The following is an 18,377-nucleotide window of genomic DNA, read 5'->3' as shown; positions in this document are numbered from 1 at the left end:
AAGTCTTGTTCACTTCCACTTTTCTTTTCATAGTATTAAATGTTTACACTGTTGTAGGAGACATTCTTTACTGTCCTGCTTCTAGAAGAATCATGGTGACAATTTGTAAAGTTGGAGCCAAACATCAGCTTTCTAGAATGCTCATTTCCGTACCAACATTTTCCATTTATAAAAGCACAATAAGGACTACTTCTAGGCTTAGAGTTCAGGCATCCATGAGCTTCCGCATTCACTTCACTCTTTTCAACAGAGAATATGACATCGAAAGCCCAGAAAACTAGCAGCATCCAAGATATGTAATGAATAAAATACAACACCCCCACGTGTGGTATTCAATTTTTTTCTTACAAGCCAAAAAGAGGGGAAAAAAGGATAGGAAGAAGCTAATCATCTGGCATATAAATAACATCATGAAGAAACTGCACCCTGTTTTGCTTTGAGAACAAGCTCTTCCGTTGTAGTCCCAATTATCTCATTTGCACGCTTGAGACCAACACAATAATACCGTCCAATTGTATCCTGAATGGGAACTGAATATATTAGAGGCAAGAAAAACATATAAATATTCACTTCAGGATAACTTAAGGTAGCAATAGACTTCAATAGCCAACAAGAAAAGGGATACTTTCCTGGATCCCAATTGATAGCACAATAACATGTTCATTCTCCAAGTTGAGAAAATACTTATTTCCTTATATCTCCATTAAAAAGATTAGATTTGACTTCTCTAATCTTATCAAATATTTGTTACACTTAAGTCACCTCGCTTTTATATGCTATTAAATGGACTTCTTAAGCAAATGAGTAGTAGCATCGTAAGAAGACATCTTCCTAAAGACAAGTAATCTTTTGGCAATTATTTTCTAGTGTTTGGTTGGTAACTAAAAATTATTTTCTGGCGAAAAGCATTTATCAGGGAGGACTTATTTTCCTAAAATATATTTAATGTTCCTGCTTCCAATAAATCCATTCAAGATTATAAGATGGGTGAAGCCGAAGTAGGGCGCTTGCTTTGCTTCACTTAGGGGTCGTTTGGTAGAGTGTATAAAAATAATGCTAAATAGAGTGTATTTACTATAAGCACCAATACATGTGCCTCTTAGCCCCCATGGGTTCTGTCTTCAAGACAAAAACATTAGACACTAGGTCAGCACAACCAAACAGATGCTGGGGGGATCCCCCCCGTTCCATTGCAAAGTGATATATTAATTGTTAACAAAACAGTATGACCATCTATACAAAATTAGAAATTTATTACAAAAAAATTAGTCACAAAAAACAGAAACAACACCTGCATATCTATAAGAAATTTATGATGGTTTTTAAACATTAGTATGATTTTAACTTCATACCTTTTTCCTGATGGTAGCACCTTACTTCGCTAAAGCAACGTTTATTTGCACTCTACACTCAAATCCCCAAATTAAACCTTGATGTTTTTCTACATAAACCTTCCTCGACCAAAAAATCTTTAATGTGTAAAGATATTTTACATCTGTTCAACGAAAGTAATCTTTCACATATTGCTGGATGCATCAGGCAGGCATACTCCAGTTTCATCGGTGTAGAATTTGTACAATATCCACTTTCATATTGGAAAAGACTTTTCAGGGGTTCTCCAGATATAGCAATAGAGAATGCTCGTATGCTATTAAACTAACTGAATCATTTCAACCTGGTCGCTGATAAAGGAAGTCTACTGCCTACTAGAGTCTCTTCTTCTATCTACCTGTGGAAAATGGCATCTTAGTTTAATGCTTCTAATGACCAAGAGGAGTTTCTCCTTTTCAGACTTCTAGTAAATTAGTGGGTTTTTTTATTAGAGAGCGACTCACAAATTCCTGCTGATATCCTTTGTCTTTTCCTTAAAAGACACTAGCTCAATCATGTCCACTCCAGAGGATGATGTTTAAAACATTGACCAGTTAATACTTAAAAGTGCATAACTTTCTCTACATGGTGTGTGGTAAGGATCATCTAGTCAGCAAGGAAATGAGCAATGCAATAGGAAATAAATGGCTAGCCGAGTTTGGAATAGTCCAGATACAGAGATCCATAAACTATACAGTGGTGGGAGATTTCTATATGTGATTCCCACAGAAGTGTCTGTATCTAAATATCTGGCAGCAAGAAAAGAAATTTACTAGGTCAAGGGAAAGAAAAGAAAGCAAAAGGCTAATACAGAAGACCAATCTTACCCGAGTAACAATGCCTAATTTATCTAGTTTCTGAACAGCATCATCTACATCAAAATTACAGCATACACCAAACTCTTCTTTTAGTAACTCCTCGCAGCGCAGATCAAGATCCTATACCATCACTCAGAATAATGGAAGATTATGTTAGTAGCACAATAATGGATGGAGCCCATGGAAGCATGCATCAAGGAAAAGTACAGGATGATATTCATATGCATGCCAAACATCCAGAGAGAATAAGGATTATATACCTCCAAAGTAGCTTTACCCTGTTCCATCAAAATGAAAAATGATATAATAACTTCCTTTACCTGCAAATTTGGCATGGACGTTGTAAGGACCAGCTGAAACTTTGCATCAGAACCAGTAGCTACATTCAGTACTAAATGCAGTCTCAAGTTACCATCCAATAATATTCATTAAAAGTGGGAACGTGGAGAACATGTTTAAACATTTCTGAGTTTCCTATAACAGCACATCAGTATAACAAATATCTTCCTTTCATTTCTCCGTGTTCATGATTGTTTCTTTAGTCTATCATATATAATCAAGAAGACCATCATATGCTTTTTTTTTTAATGACCGTGGTTCCGCGCCAGCAATTAGAATTGAAGGATATAAATATTGTTAATTACGTTCGACTGCACCCATAGATATCACGAAGAAATGAAAAAGAAAAGCTTATTTTCAGTTCTATTATCCTTTGATGACCAGGGAAGGAGGTAGGTAATAACATCACTGGACATTCATATGATTGAATGGAGAAGCATTTGAAGGGGGAAAAGAAGACAGAAGCTAACATACCTCTTGCTGAATCACATCATCACACAAATGTAGAAGAGTACCCCTTCCACTATCTAGCTGTTTATCATACATTGACTGTGTAATCAAATTTTGATATGTAGCCATATTTTGTTGAAACCTGCAGGCAAGTTAAGGAAATCAGTTCCACTAAAATACCAGCTTGAAGATGTTCTTAGTAATGAGTTACATTCTTCGCAATCATCTGATGCATTCAAAATATAAAACCAGTGTCTCAGCATGACAAAATGTAGAAGTGCAGAATACAGTCAGCAGGTAAGAATTAAACGATAAAGGTATAGAGAACACTTTGTTATCTATAAATATTGATACGTATAGTACTGAAATCAACAGAACACTTAACGTGAAGTATGTCTTTGCACAATAGCCTATCACTGTGGAGAGGATAGCAAACATGACCCATATATCAGCTTTAGGCAATTCAAGCGAACTCACAACAGCAACCTGAAAGAATTAAGGAATACCAGAGTTTAAAACAAAGTTCTAAAGGAATCATGAAAGTAGAGCAGTCAAATCATATGGATAAATAACTAACCAGACCAACTATAGCAGACACAAGGAATTTGACCCAATCCATTGGAGTTAAACTGGGGTTCTTTTTCTCTGGCTAAAGAGAAAGAGAAAGATATTATCAAGATGTAACAGTTTATAAGAAGCTCAGCCCCCCCCCCCCCCAAAAAAAAAAAAAAAAGTACACATACTACATAGTTGGGAGGCTGAAAGAGAACAATTAGAAAAAAAAATTAATACCAGGACAATTTCCAGGTCAGCCATTGGAATGTGTCTGAAATGCTTCACATAAATTCCTCGGTCTGATTTTGCTGAGGTACCAGCTCTTCTGCATAAATACAACTTGAATCTATTATGCAAACAACACAGCAGTGTACAACAAGTGAAAATTGAAGGAACAAAATACCAGCATTATTTGTGCAGAAAATGCGCTTCAAGCAAATTACTGAACTTAAAATTAAAATAAAAAATCCGCAAAGTATGGGAACTTGTACCTGTAGACAACAATTATCCTGTCAAAAGTAGGTTCTTGAATTGTTATCTTGCTCATCAGACTACGTAAACTGGATTTATACACACACAAAAAAAAAGTAAAACTTGGTAATAAACAACAGGAACACAAAGGAGAAAGCAAACATTGTTAGTGCTAGTTTCACTAATTCACACTTATTAACGTCACTCAATCAGCTAAAGGTGGTGAATTCAACAACTGGTCATCCGCTTCAAGGAGTTCAGTCAAGGCATTCGGATATATTAGACAACAGACTTTCTTGCTCTAAGAAGTAAACACATTACCAGCCGTGCACAGAATTGACTAATCCGAGTTTTCCAATTACATTCAGGCTTATCAATGCTGAAAAGTGAAGATACATGAAAAGAAAAGACAGAAGGGAAACACAAAAGCATCCAATATTTACTTTGTCAGGGATTTGCTCAAAATCCGTTGCTACAACTAGTCAACTAGGCATGCATCACAATTCGGAGGGAGAGTTTTGATTAGAGAAATTATTTGCCCGTGTCTTCTTCAAGTATTTTGCTGGTAATGAGATTATAAAGTTGATTAAGATTCCTGGCATCTATAATTAAGATAATAGATCTCTCTATTTTGTAAGCAATAAAGAACAAGGGTAACACTTCGTCAGTATCGGGGGTTTATAAGAAAGACTATACCCAGACACTTCTTGTGGCAGGGTGATAGAGAGAATAAGACCATAACTTGGTTAAATGGGAGTGCAGTGTCTAAAGACAAGAAGGCATGAGGTTTGGGCATAAAAACAGAGGTTCAAAGTACAAGTTGCAGCTTAAGTGGCTTTGTAGATTCAACAAGGATGTGGGAGCATTGTGGAGATATGCTGTTGTATTGGTGACAATATATGAATTTCTCAATCCATGGATTACCAAACAGCCACACCTCTCCAACACATGTGGAAGCATCTCAGAATTCACTCAGACACTTTTCAGACATGCAGTTCAATAGAAATTGGTAACAGTAAGCAAGTAAGATTCTGGACAGATTCTTTCCTGGAAAAATTGGGGGGAACCAATCTAGTAACAAATGCACCAGATAGAGTTATTTGGAAGCACATACAAGTTGGGGTTAGAGGCTACTATCATCACTGGAAGAGTATTTGGAGAGGACTGATCCCCATCAAAGTGAAATGCTTCACTTGGTTAGTCATCAAAAGGGCCTGCTTAACTCAAGAAGTGCTGCAGAAGAAAGGAAAGCAACTAGTCCCTAGCTGTTTTCTATGCAATTTGACTGGGGAAACAAACAAACACCTATTTTTATATTGCAAATTCACTACACAGATCTGGGTGATGTTCCTCAACATCACATGCTGTAGCTAGACCATGCCAGAACACACCTCTGATCTTTTTAAATGTTGGATCAGAAGGGGGGTAGCAAGACTCAAAAGAAGTGGTGGAGGCTAATACCATCATGCATATGGTGGTCAGTGTGGAAGGAAAGGAATGAGAGATGTTTTGAAGATAGATCTAATTCCATTCACAAAGTAAAATGGAATTGTTTGGTATCTTTTCTTTTTTGGTGTAAACAGCTCTATATAGAAGATGTAGATCAAATTATAGAATTAACAGGGAACTAGTAGTATTGGTTAGAGCTGTAAATTTTTTGAAGGTGGCCAGCATGTCCTTAATGCTGAAGAATACAACTTTACCAATGTTCAAAAAAAAGATTCTGGACAGAAACTTGGTTGGCTCTGTCCTTTTTAAAAGATCAATATCGTCTCCTATCTACAGTGGCACAGAATCCTGAACCACCAATATCAGAAAACTGGTCCAACTCTCCCTGGGATATTACATTCAGACTTAATATTAATGATTCAGAAGTGGAGAAGAATCTCTGTTCTTTGTTGTCTCATCTACATAGTTACTTCCCTTCTGTCCAGGGATGATTCTTTACATGGAAATGTGATGCTAAGTGGTGTTTTCTCTGTTAATCATGCTACACACAAATAATTCCTTCCTCCGCTGAAAATTGCCTTGGAAGTGCATTTGGAAAACAAAGCTCCTAAGAAAGTGATTTGCGTGGTGCTGGCGAAAGGAGCTTGTCTCAAACATGATAATCATCAGAAAAGGGAAGTTAATTTATGTGGCAGATGTTTGCTTTGTAACAATGAAGCTGAAGATATCAACCCTTTATTTCTTCATAGTACATTCACATCTCAAATAAGGAGTTCTCTTTTCAACTTATTGGGAATTAAATTGGTAATGCCAAGAACATCAAAGGACCTACTACAATTCTGGCACTTGAGTGATCTTGGTAAGATGAAGAGGATAATTTGGAATACCTCCCTGCAGTGATATGGTGGACTATCTGAAATAAGAACGGACTGCGAGAGTTTTTAAGAGCAAATCTGAATCTGCAATTAGTATAAAAATATGCCCACTATCTAGCATATCGAATCATTTGAGTCTTTTGAAAGGGTAACAGACAGCCAAAAAGAAAGACAACAAAATACTTCAAGTTCACGTGTGAATCCAAGAACAGAGCATCAACATTCCATGCAATCATTATGCATGGTTTCAGAAAGGCTTACGTTCTAGCTTATTCAATCCATATCCTTAAAAAGTCCTTTTGTTTGAATGCATAAATGCTTTGCCCTTGGTAGTCCTTGATTTTCCCTGAATAAATAAGGTCTTGGATGACATGTTTCAGTCTTGAACATCGGATAGAATGGGTTAACCAAGTCGTTCACAGTTAGTAGAGGTCAAAAAGGATGGAGGCATTATTCGTCAGTTAGAAGTGGTCCTTACTATTTCTCATAGGTATTCCTAGCTGGCTATCACAATCTGAACCTGGCCTCTACTTTCTTTCACTTGATGCAAGGAAAATTTATCACTCCTGGCATTACGAAGATATGGTTGTCTAAAGGGACAAAAGTCAGTGCAAAGACGAGTGCAGTTCATTGTTAAACCAGGTCCAAATAGACACATGCACAATCTGTGGCAGATAAAAGTAATATACCACACTGCTTAAATGCTTTATCACCGAAGACCCAAAACATTTGATGAAAAATGAGAACTTCATAGCTGTGCACTGTCCATCTCATGAAGATTCCAGTTGTTAATAGAGGTGTGGGAGTCAGTCAAATAGAATCTTCACCAAAAAAATAATCCATTCGCAACAGATCCGAGAGACCCATCCTTGGCTATTGAAATCTCATACCAACTCCTCCAAGGCAATTGGATCGCATCTCTATTCTCCATGATGCATGATGTGATACGTCTCATGCTGGACGCTGCTCAGGTGGCATATGAAGTAGTTGGCCCAGAAAGAAGGGTGAGTTGGGTATTTTATGTAATTTGGACCTTGAGAAAGTTTATGAGCAGTGAATTGGGAATTCTAGGATTTCATTATGTCGAAGATGGGTTTTGGAAACAAATTGAGGAGATATATCATGTTTTGCATTTCTACAGCAAGATTCTCTGTATTGGTGAATTGGAGTCCATGTGGCTTATTTCGGAGTTCGAGGGGCTTGAAACAGGGATCCTTTATATCCTATGTTTCAACTTGATAATGGAAGCTTTGGGTGGAGATCTTTTGAAGGGTTTTGATGCTTCTTTTAGAGAGAACAACAATGTGACAGTTAAACATCTTTAAATCGCAGATGATACGTTGGTCTAATGCATCCCAGCTAAATCATTTGAGAATTGAGACAGATTCTTATTTCGTTCCAGGTTGTGTCAGCATTAGAAAACGTGAGATTACTCTGGCGGGGTAGTAAATTAATATTGAGATAGCATATGATAGCTCCATGGACAAGGATGATGCTATAAGAAACCCTAAGAAGACAATCATCAAGGTCACAAGATAAGGAGTTGCAAGCCAAGATTGTTGGACTTCAATGGGAAATAAAGAAGATGCTTTTCATGGAAGCCCAAGAACGAGTCCAAGAATGGTGGGGAAGAATGGAGTAGGTGCTAAACACATCTATGGTTCAAGTCCAAGTCCAAATTGAATGCCAATAAAAGAGCCCTTGAGCATTTTAAGTCAAAGTTCCCTAGTTTAAAAGTTCGCTAGTTTCCATAAAGAAGGATTTGAATCCTACTCTATTTGGGATAGGTTTTCCATATATATAGGGGTTGATCTTATTATTTTAGGACAGACAACATTATTATTAATTAAGAGTCTCTTCTTTACACCTTTGTGAGTAGCTACTTGAGATTTCTCTTCCAACCTTATAAGAATGATGCTTAAGGGGAGAAATTAATCCTTAAACTTGACATTTTTGGTTATTAGTTGTATAATAAAGATGGTAATTAGTCTTAAACTAATTATTGTCTCAAGTTTCTTCGAAATAGGGGTCTAGATCACTTTTTGATCTAAGTTCTTAAATTGGCTCTATTAGTATCATAAATTAGCTTTAACCCGCTAATTTTTAATACTAAGATTAATTAGGGTTAGGATATCTTTTGAATTTGGAGGTTCTATCCTCAAATTTCGCATATCTTTCAATTCTTGTCTTTAATCTGTTTATTTTTGCTTCCGCATTATCTTCTTGTTTATTTAGTACCCCGGTTCTTATCAACAAGGTGGGTACTCTACTTATTCCATTTTTGGGTCTAGCTTTGGGTGCTTCTAGCAAAGACCTTACAGTGTGGAATCTGATGATCGAGAGTGCAGAAGTAGCTAGCGGTATGGCAAAAGAGGCACTTGTCAAAAGGGCGGAAAGGAAGTGTTGATCAAAAGCACTTTGTCCAACATTCTTATGTATTTCATATCAGGCCTAGACAAGGTAACCGAAAGGTTAGAACGTCTTCAATGTAACTTTTTATGGGATACGTAGGAAGGCACAATAAAGCATCATCTCGTGAACGAGGAAGTTGTCACTTCTCCAAAGGAATAGGTAGGACTCTATGTAAAATACCTCAATCTGTTCAATTCAACTCCAGGATTGGGAGACGGAAGAATTTCACAATTTGATTGAATTTTTGAATCGGCTAGCCACTCCTAATAATTTGTCATATGTATGGAGCTGGCGAGAGAGTGGAGATGGATAATTCACTGTTAGCTCTATTTATAAAAGATTACTAGAGCGAGGGGAATGTACTTTCCCCCATGACTATATTTGGATCCCTAGAGCTCCGAGAAAGGTGTGTTTCTTTGTATGGTTGGCGGCAAGGGGTGTGATCTTAACAACGTAAAATTTGAAAGATCACCTATGTTAGTTGGTGTTTAAGTGTAAGAGTGCAAGCGAAAAATGTAGATCATCTCCTATAGCATTGCGACGTGGCTAATTGGTTATGTAGTGTGGCCCTCAACTTGTTTAGGATGCAATGGGTGATTCCCGGCACGGCGAAGGAGACTTTATGAAGTTGGACTAATAAGAGGGGGGGGAGAGAAGGCATAAAATGTTGCTCCTTTAGCAATCATGTGGGTCATTTGGAATAGAGAAATAGGAAGGCACTTAAGGGGTGGATCAAGATGATGTAAAATTGCAAAGTACTGTTTTGTCTCTAGTTTCTCTTTGCTGTACTTACAAGGTCCCTTCTGCATAGACGATTGAATCTCTTCTGTTGAGAACCATATTTTGATAAAAAGATTCACAGATACAGAAGTGCCATATGAACTTTCTAAAGCAGTATATCAGTTTAAGCAAAAAATAGAAATACAGAACCACAAAAACCACTTATTAGACCTGAGTTCCATATTTTCAATGCGGATACGTTCAACATATAAGTCCTGATCTTCTGCTTCACTATTGATCCCATCATCCTTTTTTAGATTCTTCTGGTGCCGTGAACTTGATCTCCTCGAAAATAGTCTATCAGAAGGATTCAGAAAGGTAGGAACTTCATTTTGAGTACAATACAAACAGTAAACAGGTTAACCATGCTACTGCTTTTTTTGTATCTAAAAGCCACACACCTTGTTTTTCTCAAAATCCATCCCCAAATGCGTGAAATAATCATATCCACTTTTTCCAAGAAAAAGTAATCCGTAGTCTTATCAATTCCAATGCCGCGACGGAAGATTATGTACTGGAAAAGAAAAATATAACTCAGTGGCATGATCAAACTATTCACTTTCATCCTTTACCCTTGAGTAGGAATAATACAATAATACTGCATATAAAATGGACAATAACATGGTGGCACTAAATACAATTCAAATCAGATCAGGAAACGGCAATGAAATTGTCTTGAGAAAAGTATATGTTCATACTACACATTGATAAACCTAAGTTTCAGGACAATGTAAACATTGACATACCATATACGTTGACAGCCAAATATACCCATGTCCATCCATGATATGGTTTGCAGATTCAAAGAAATAGTCAAGTAACTATTACCCGTTGTTAATTGATTGTGTGCACTATTAAAGATTTAAGGAGCAGCCCTTAAAATGATGATTAATCTTATCAAAACAAGCAAGAAGATGAGAGGGCATTAGATCTCAGTTTGTCCTCAGTCGTAACTTGTAACACACTATTTTAAATCCTTGATTGCAAAAATTGTCTTCTCTTTTAATAAAAATTATTGTTCATCAATGACAACAACAATCCAGTGTAATCCCACAAGTGGGGCGTACGCAGACCCCTTACCTCTCTTTCTGGGATATTGTTTTCAAAGTAAAAGTAGAGAAGGCCAGTAAGCTCAATGAAGTTCCTTGAATTAAATGGTCGCAAACTTTTGTTCGTGTTTTGATTGGAGTGTGAATTCCTTCTGCCAAAAAAAGCAAGCGGCAGCAGTGAACATCCCCGACACCTAATCTCACGATGGAAATAATAGCTTCACACCATCACATGTAGAGGTAGAGGTGATACACACTTTAAAAGTCGATCCTAATTGTTGCAAATCAAGGCAGAGGTACGGGAACCATATGCGGATATCAAGGAGTCAAGTTGCATTCTTGAATTCCACACCAACAAGAAACAAATTGGCAAATATTCAATTCGGGGAAAATTTCATAATTATAACCAGAAACTACACTTGTAGACCTAGCATCTGGGAAGCTGTTAACTCCATACCAAGAAAGAGTAAACGCCTCAAATTAAATAGCGAATTGAAGCTTCAGTATGAGTGATACCTTGTCAGCAAACTCTGGAAGGCTCTCGTGAGGATGCTCTGCAAAATACTTCTTTAAAAGTTTTTTGTCAAGCTGCATCCAGGATAAGGTAGAATGAATCGCAAAGTCAACATGTCAAAAAGAAACTATATCAAGAGAACCAATAATTGTTTGAACAAAATTATATGCAGAAGCAACTAAAAACCTTAGATTCATCAACACTGATTGGAAGATTTAGTAGATACTGCCCGGAATGTGCAACATCAATCTCTTCATCACTTGCTATTTTAAAGTTACTTTTGTCCATAATCTGCATCAGCATAAGAGAAATGAGGACAAAAAAAATGGATAATCAAATAACGGCACGCAAAAAAACACAAATGCCATCCGCATTTCCCTTAATCCTCCAGCTAGATATGGAGAAACATTCAGAATTAACTGCTCTTAGAGCTTGATGCTAGTTTAAAAATCCATTACAAGCTTAGTCTCAATAGCTAGAGAATGCAATGCAAAATAATGGGAAACAACTTTAGAGATAAATGAATTACTCCCTCCGTTTCAAAAAGGATGGCCTAGTTTGAGTTGGAACGGAGTTTAAGAAAAGAAAGAAGACCTTTTAATCTTGTGGTTTTATATTAAAGTTATATCAGATGTACCAAAATGCCCTTTAATCTTGTGGTCTTAAACATGTCAAGTGGAAAGTTAAAGTTAATGTGTTGCCAAAAAAAAAAAGAAAGGGGTCATTCTTTTTGAAACAGACCAAAAAGGAAATAGGATCATTCTTTTTGAAACGGAGGGAGTAATATATAGCCACCATGATCGAAACATGGAAATACTCCCCTTATATTCAATTTTGCACATGGGAAATATTTGTTAATAATAACGAAGAAGAAGAGGAAAAGATGCTTCCTGAAGAAAGACACCTATTACCATTCACCTCACTAGTTGTCTTCCTCCCCTAAGTAAAACCAAGAAGTTTTTCTGTCAATATTAATGGCTATCTCTAAAATAGAAGGACCTATTCTCAACTTTCTTAAAACAGAATCTCCTCCAATTGAGAATCGTATTTATGTCAGGATGGGGGGTAAATCATACGACTTAACTGAGACAAAATCTTCTAACGAAACTTGGTTTGACTGGGTGGAGAACTCAGAGCGCCTCATGAGAAGGATGACACATAGCAAAGCAGCATTGGAATGGTTAGTCAAGAGGTTGCGAGAGGCATCAGACATAAGGGGGAAAACTTTTAAATCATGGAGAAGTAAATGGTTGCAGTAAATGGTGCATCAAGATCAGTAATAATTCTACCCGAGAGCAACTTTAATGAGGGGTGGTTGGGGATTGTAACGAAAATTGAATGCTTCATAAATGATTCAAATACACAGCTTGCATTAAATACCAAAGAGACTATTACATCCAGATACACAGAAGGGGAGAGGAATTATAAAGAAGCATTACACAGGAACAGATGGGCTACAAAGGAACAAGAAATACAACAGGAGGTAAACTCTTCTCAGGCCTGCACATCCAAAGGCTGTAATGAACTCCTAAGCAGATGCCTAATGAGATGCTTTCCAGAGTGCGGAGAGATCCCCACTCGTAATGATGTTAGGAGATGGGCACAACAGACGTGGGAAGGGGTTCATAACCTCCAAGTCTTCGATTTGAATGGAGTCCAATTCTTGTTTGAATTCCAATCTTGAAAGACCGCTGAACACATCCTTGGTGGAGAATGGAAAAGACAGGACATAAGCTTGAAACTCGAAAGGTGGTCTCCAACAACAGGGGCTTATCCGTCTCAGGCAAATTTCCACTGGTTTTGGATAAGAGCTCTTGGGCTCCCCCTTCAACTTTGGTCGGCAAAAGTAATGAAGAAATAGGGGACCAGTGTGGTAGCTGGTTAGAGACAGAAGAAGAAACGCTTCTCAAGAGTCATATGAGATGGGCTAGTATCAAAGTGAAGGGACCCCTCGAGGAAATACCACGCTTCGTAGAGATCGCCAATGGTGACATAGTGTTCTCGTTACTGATCTGGGTAGAAGCTCCGGCGAGATACAGAATGGTCAACAAGTGCAGGCGCGACCATCAAGATGAGAGTGACAAGAGCCGAAATAAGGTAGACAATCTGTTTACCTCCTTAAAAGAAAAAGAAACAGAGCACGAAAGAGGAAAAAGGACTGGAAAATATCTGATGGATATTGAGGAGCTGGAGGTGGAAGACGCACGGGATAGAAGCAGGGATGTGTAACGGAAAAGCAGAAAGAAGTAAGAATAATTCAGTGCGTGGAAAGACAGATAGTTCAAGGGGAAATGAACATAGTTGGAAGTAGGTCCAGGGAAATTGAACCCTGGGAAGGAGAAGAAACACAGGAGAGTAACCCTAAGCAGATGATGCATTACAATGGAATAGAGCCATTACAAGTGGACGAGTCGATCAGTGAGGAAGAACCGAAGGAGAAAGCTACATTGTGGATGCATTCAAATGTCATTAAATTAGGGAAAAAATTTGGGGCAGCTTTCCAGGGGTGCGAAGACATAGCATATGAACTGATGTTAAGGATTGATCGAAGGAGAGGAATGGAACAAAACAAACAGGGGAATGAGAATCAGCTCAATTCAAAAGTTGTAATTCCAAAAGAAATTAGGAATTTAGTTTTCGATATGAAATTCAAAGAAGGGGAGCCAAGAACAAGAGGAAGAATCTCACATGAGGGTTGGTCATGAAGATAAAAATGAGGAAGTGGAGGAATAACCTCTTTATTGCTAATAACTACTACACAGAAAACAACTGGGGAAAACACACTGTTACAGAGGACCTATGACCTACTAAAAAGAACATAAAAACATAATTAATAGCTACTGATTTAATTTCCATGCATAGAACTGTTGGTTGACTAAAAGGCTACTAACATTACTCCCCTCCTTCAAATTGCGCTTGTCCTCAGGCGCTAAGTGTGAAAAGTAATTCTCCTTCATCGTTAATGAAATCAATCCAGAATAACTTCTTGCACTGATGACCTAATTAATAGCTACTGATTTAATTTTCATGCATAGAACTGTTGGTAGACTAAAACATTACTCTCCTTCTTCAAATCGCGTTGTGTGGAAACTAATTCTTCTTCATCGTTAATGAAATCAATCCAGAATAACTTCTTGCCCTGATGACCTCGAGTGAATGGTTCATCACAGTTGAAACAAAGTCCCCTAAGTCGTCTTTTCTCCATTTCAGATCTGATCAGTTTCTTCACAAATCTGACATGTTGTTGAGGTGAGAAAGTTGTTGTCTTTGATTTGCTAGCATCTAACAAATGGGTTGTTGCTTGTGTTATAAAGTCGAGATAAACTCATCGCTGTAGCCAAATCTGGAGGATAATGCAACTCATCAACCTCAATTGCTATATAATCAATAAGATTGTTGATATAAAGTTCAATTTTTTTGTGACTGCGTAAGCGTACCAGCCCGGGAATTTAATTGCTCAAATGTTCTTGGTAATCTGTCACAGACACGATCTGGCGTAGCTTAGCCAATTCTCCCAATTTCTGACTTCTGATTGGTGGCCCAAAACGAAGGTTACAGTGACGTCTGAAGTCATCCCAAGACAGTTGAGGCAGATATGTCTCTAATTGAAGAAACCAAAGTTGTACATTGCCCTCCAAATGAAAAGAAGAAAGTCCAATCTTTTCTTCTTCCAGAGTTTGTTGGTGTCGAAAGAAGTGTTCACACCTGTTCAACCATCCAAAGGGTCCTCTTAGCCATTAAATCGTGGGAAATCCAATTTTGTATGTTAAGGAATGATGAAACTCCACCCGTTTCTAATCCTCACCCTCTTGCCACTCTTTCTAATCCTAGCCCTCTTGCCACGATTCTGACTGATATGTTCTGTTGAAACACAATCGACCTTAGAATTTACAAAAGGATGTGTGAGTGCATCCTTGTTGCTTTATGTCTAGCTAAATTGGCTGCACGTTCTTCTTGGACGGATTCACTAATTGTGCTAGTTGATGTTGAATTTGGTCTCCCATAACCCCTGTTTCTGATACCAAGTTGTTATTGTCACTTACGGGACGCTACAAAGATAAAATATGAAGTTTTCTTTTTTCTACTTATGGTGTTGGTTCGTTAAGAGAGAACCTGCAATCTCTTGAGTTTGAAGTACTACAAAACTTGACCAATTTTCTGCTCATCTTCCATTGAATTCAAATAACTTAAATACAACATTGGTGATTAACTAATGAAATGAGTAAGTGGAGGGATAACCTCCTTACTGCTAATAACTACTACACAGAAAACAACTACTACAGGGAAAGCACTGTTACAGAGGACCTATTACAGAGAAAACAGAAAAACATAATTAATAGCTACTAATTTAATTTCCATGCATAAAACTGTTGGTAGACTAAAAGGCTAAAAACAACACTCTGTGATACCTCTCATCTACCTACAGTTCCAATGTTTAACAAGTTGATGTGTATCCATGAGGAAGCTAGATCAATTATGCAATGTGATACAGCCTCTTTAATTTCAGAGGATCTTACACTTAATGACTGATGTATGATTCTTTTTTGTTGTTGTTGTTATAGATATTTTTCGAGGGCCAGGAAAGGGGAGAGCACATTGTCCACAGGTATGGTTTTCATTTGAAGGTTCGCAAAGGTCAGCCCCTCCATACAGAGCCATAGATCGAAACTATTCTAACTTCCCTTTTTCTGTTGAACTATTAGGCCATGGTACACACACACACAGATATTATTATATAAACAAATGAAGATTATATATAAAACGCACAGACACACATATGAGATTGGAGTTTTTACAAATTTTAACTGGAACACTAATGTCATGACTAATGATATGTGGATACAATTGATTATAGCAGTTGATGGTGGTCACTGATAGGTCCAACAGGGGTGCTCAAAATCCCATTTGGGTAAATACTGTTGGGGAGTCGGAAAGAATGAGATAGTGATAGACTTTCCCTACCATCAGAGTTAAGTGGCATTTTCTTGAGATAAAGACTTAGCGTCCACTACCAGCCATGTTTCTGACTTTCTCTAACTTAAACTTTCTAGATCAGTCAATGGACAGACAAAATGAGGGAAAGGTTCAATCAACTTCCAAATCCTGTATAGAAGAATGTCACCTTTGTTCAAAGTGTCCTAGCGGAGAACAAATTTCTAGGAAAAGAATATAAATGCTAAAACTAAACCCTTCTCTGACATTAAACTGAAGTGGCTTTTGAATTATCTCTTCTATCATTATATTTATTTTTCATCTTTAGTCTCGAGAAGTCCTTTTTTATCTTAAAGAAATGCTTCATTTGAAGTTGATCAAAAGAAATCCGACTGCCATGTGTTATGAGTAAAACCTGCAGATCTTTGAGGGCCAACAAATGAAAACTTTGAGTCTCTATCTCTCAAGTACACTGGCTAGGCAGTTTGGGCTTGCATGTTATATTATGAATCTAAATAGCTCATATAGCTGTCTCAGATACCAGAGAGAAAAATTAAGAAGAAGCTACATCTTTTTTACCTGAAACAAATATGTCAAAAAATTCTGTTCAAGAACATCAATCTCATCTGGAGATAACTTCTGCTGCTCCAATTTTTGAGCCCCGTTCACAGGATCAAACAAGGAATACAATTGCTGCAATCACACAACACTATTGATCAACACAATATCATCATCAGCAAATTAAATTCATTTCCCGTAAAATGATGGAGAAAGCATATTTGATCAAATGAAAAGCAACATAAAATTGTATTACCATGAGATCCTCAAATTGTAGAAGATACCAAGCATGAATTGTGTACTCAACTCTCTTGCAAAGCTTCAGAAATTCAGCCCGGTCAGAACTATGTTCTGGGCAAGGAGGAAGTCAGGATCATTAGAACTCGAATCAAAACTGTGACTTGAATAATCAATTATAAAAAATAAAAATAAAATAAAACATTAAAGAGAACTAGAACCACACAGATTCATGCAAAATTATACAATTTTCATAAACGTAGCAATGAAAACAATTTTAAAGAAAGACGAGACACATGATTTATGTCTATACAGAAGGTAAAACTTACATTTGTGTAAAAAGTTGAAACATTTAAGACATCAAAACTTATACAGTGCAGAAAGAGTTTTAAACCTTTTTGGTATTTAAATCCATCAAGTGTCTGTAAAATTCACGAGGAGGATGCACAGGATCCCTCCTCCTTTTGATAAAGGGACTCCCCGCCATTTGAATTGTCCAGCAATAACTTAGTAGCATTGCTTTTAACTTTGAATATAATTTCTATTTACCTATACAACAAATCGCATAGAAAGAAGTTGTTTCAAAAGAGGTATAATTTCTTCGAATCCAGGAGGACTTGATGAAAGATGGGAAGCCTTTATAGGTGCAATTAGAGTATATTAAGGTTGTGTGACCATGTATGGGAAGTGTAAGATTTAGAGTGTTCCTGGTTATAGAGAACCCCATATTTGCCCTAAAAGACAATTTATTTAGTTGAATAAAACAAGACCAAATGGAGCAGAATAGTTGATGAGGATTCATATAACCGGCACCAACTAGTTACAGATCAAGAGAGAAGTGTTAAACTTTTCTTATACTGAAACAGTAGTTAATTGAGACAAGTCATCACCTGGCTTACCTTGGAAGTTTCAGCCAAAAATTAATCAAATTAAGAGTAAAAACCTTAACAGACAGCAAGGTTAGGAGTAACTGCAATAATTGGTAAACAGAAAAAAGTAGGCCCGGTGAAGAGAAACTTAAAATTATCAGATTAGTAATAGAGAAAAGGGAAAAGGGGACCGGAAAATAGGAAGGAGAAAGAAAGAGATCGAGTGATGATTTGGAGAAAGTAGAATTGGATTACCTATAAGGTCAGCGAGGGCCATGATGAGCCTGGGTTTGAGGACTGGAATAACAGACTCCCGCTCCAATCGGATCACCTCTTTCTTCCTCTCCATTTCCGCAAAAAGATTCCAAAGACACAAACAATCGCTCGCTAACGAAGAAGTGAGGTGCAAGTGTAACGGTAGGATGATTTCAACCGACGAAATTATTAAGTATTAGGGTGTGTTTGGTACCAAGTAAAATGTTTTTCTTTATCGGATTTAATTTTTGGTTGATGAATAAAAAATATTTTTTTTTTGGCTTGAGTATAAAAAATGTTTTTTAGAAAATAATTTCTGATAGAAAAATCAACCACCATAATTGATGTCGACATCCAAACTAAGATAAAATTTTGATGACCGTTCCATAATCGACCTTGAGATTTGATCCAGGACCTGATTCCGGAAAACTTTTTTCAAATAG

General features: G+C 37.2%; 1 protein-coding gene across 2 annotated transcripts; it reads right to left on the bottom strand.

Annotated features, from left to right (window-relative positions):
* Positions 1-111: 111 nt before the first annotated feature.
* On the bottom strand, positions 112-18,096 carry LOC107011090. 2 transcript variants are annotated; one of them, XM_015210426.2, is made up of 15 exons: positions 17,935-18,096; positions 16,830-16,924; positions 16,595-16,708; positions 11,270-11,374; positions 11,086-11,157; positions 9,922-10,034; positions 9,692-9,817; positions 4,025-4,093; positions 3,771-3,858; positions 3,556-3,627; positions 3,364-3,464; positions 3,003-3,120; positions 2,450-2,509; positions 2,199-2,309; positions 112-519 (listed from the first exon to the last, which is right to left on the bottom strand). In XM_015210426.2, exons 1-15 carry the CDS (start codon positions 18,026-18,028, stop codon positions 409-411), a joined length of 1,449 nt encoding a protein of 482 aa, XP_015065912.1. In that variant the 5' UTR covers positions 18,029-18,096; the 3' UTR covers positions 112-408. The 2 variants fall into 2 exon arrangements, with proteins under 2 accessions (XP_015065912.1, XP_027770099.1); XM_027914298.1 differs by lacking the exons at positions 16,830-16,924; positions 17,935-18,096 and adding exons at positions 14,148-14,426; positions 14,521-14,788.
* Positions 18,097-18,377: the final 281 nt, after the last annotated feature.

Source organism: Solanum pennellii, chromosome 2 (assembly GCF_001406875.1).
Source record: "Solanum pennellii chromosome 2, SPENNV200".
Lineage (NCBI taxonomy): Eukaryota > Viridiplantae > Streptophyta > Magnoliopsida > Solanales > Solanaceae > Solanum > Solanum pennellii.
The sequence above is the reverse complement of the archived record's forward strand: the minus strand, read 5'-3'. Positions and strand labels throughout refer to the sequence as shown.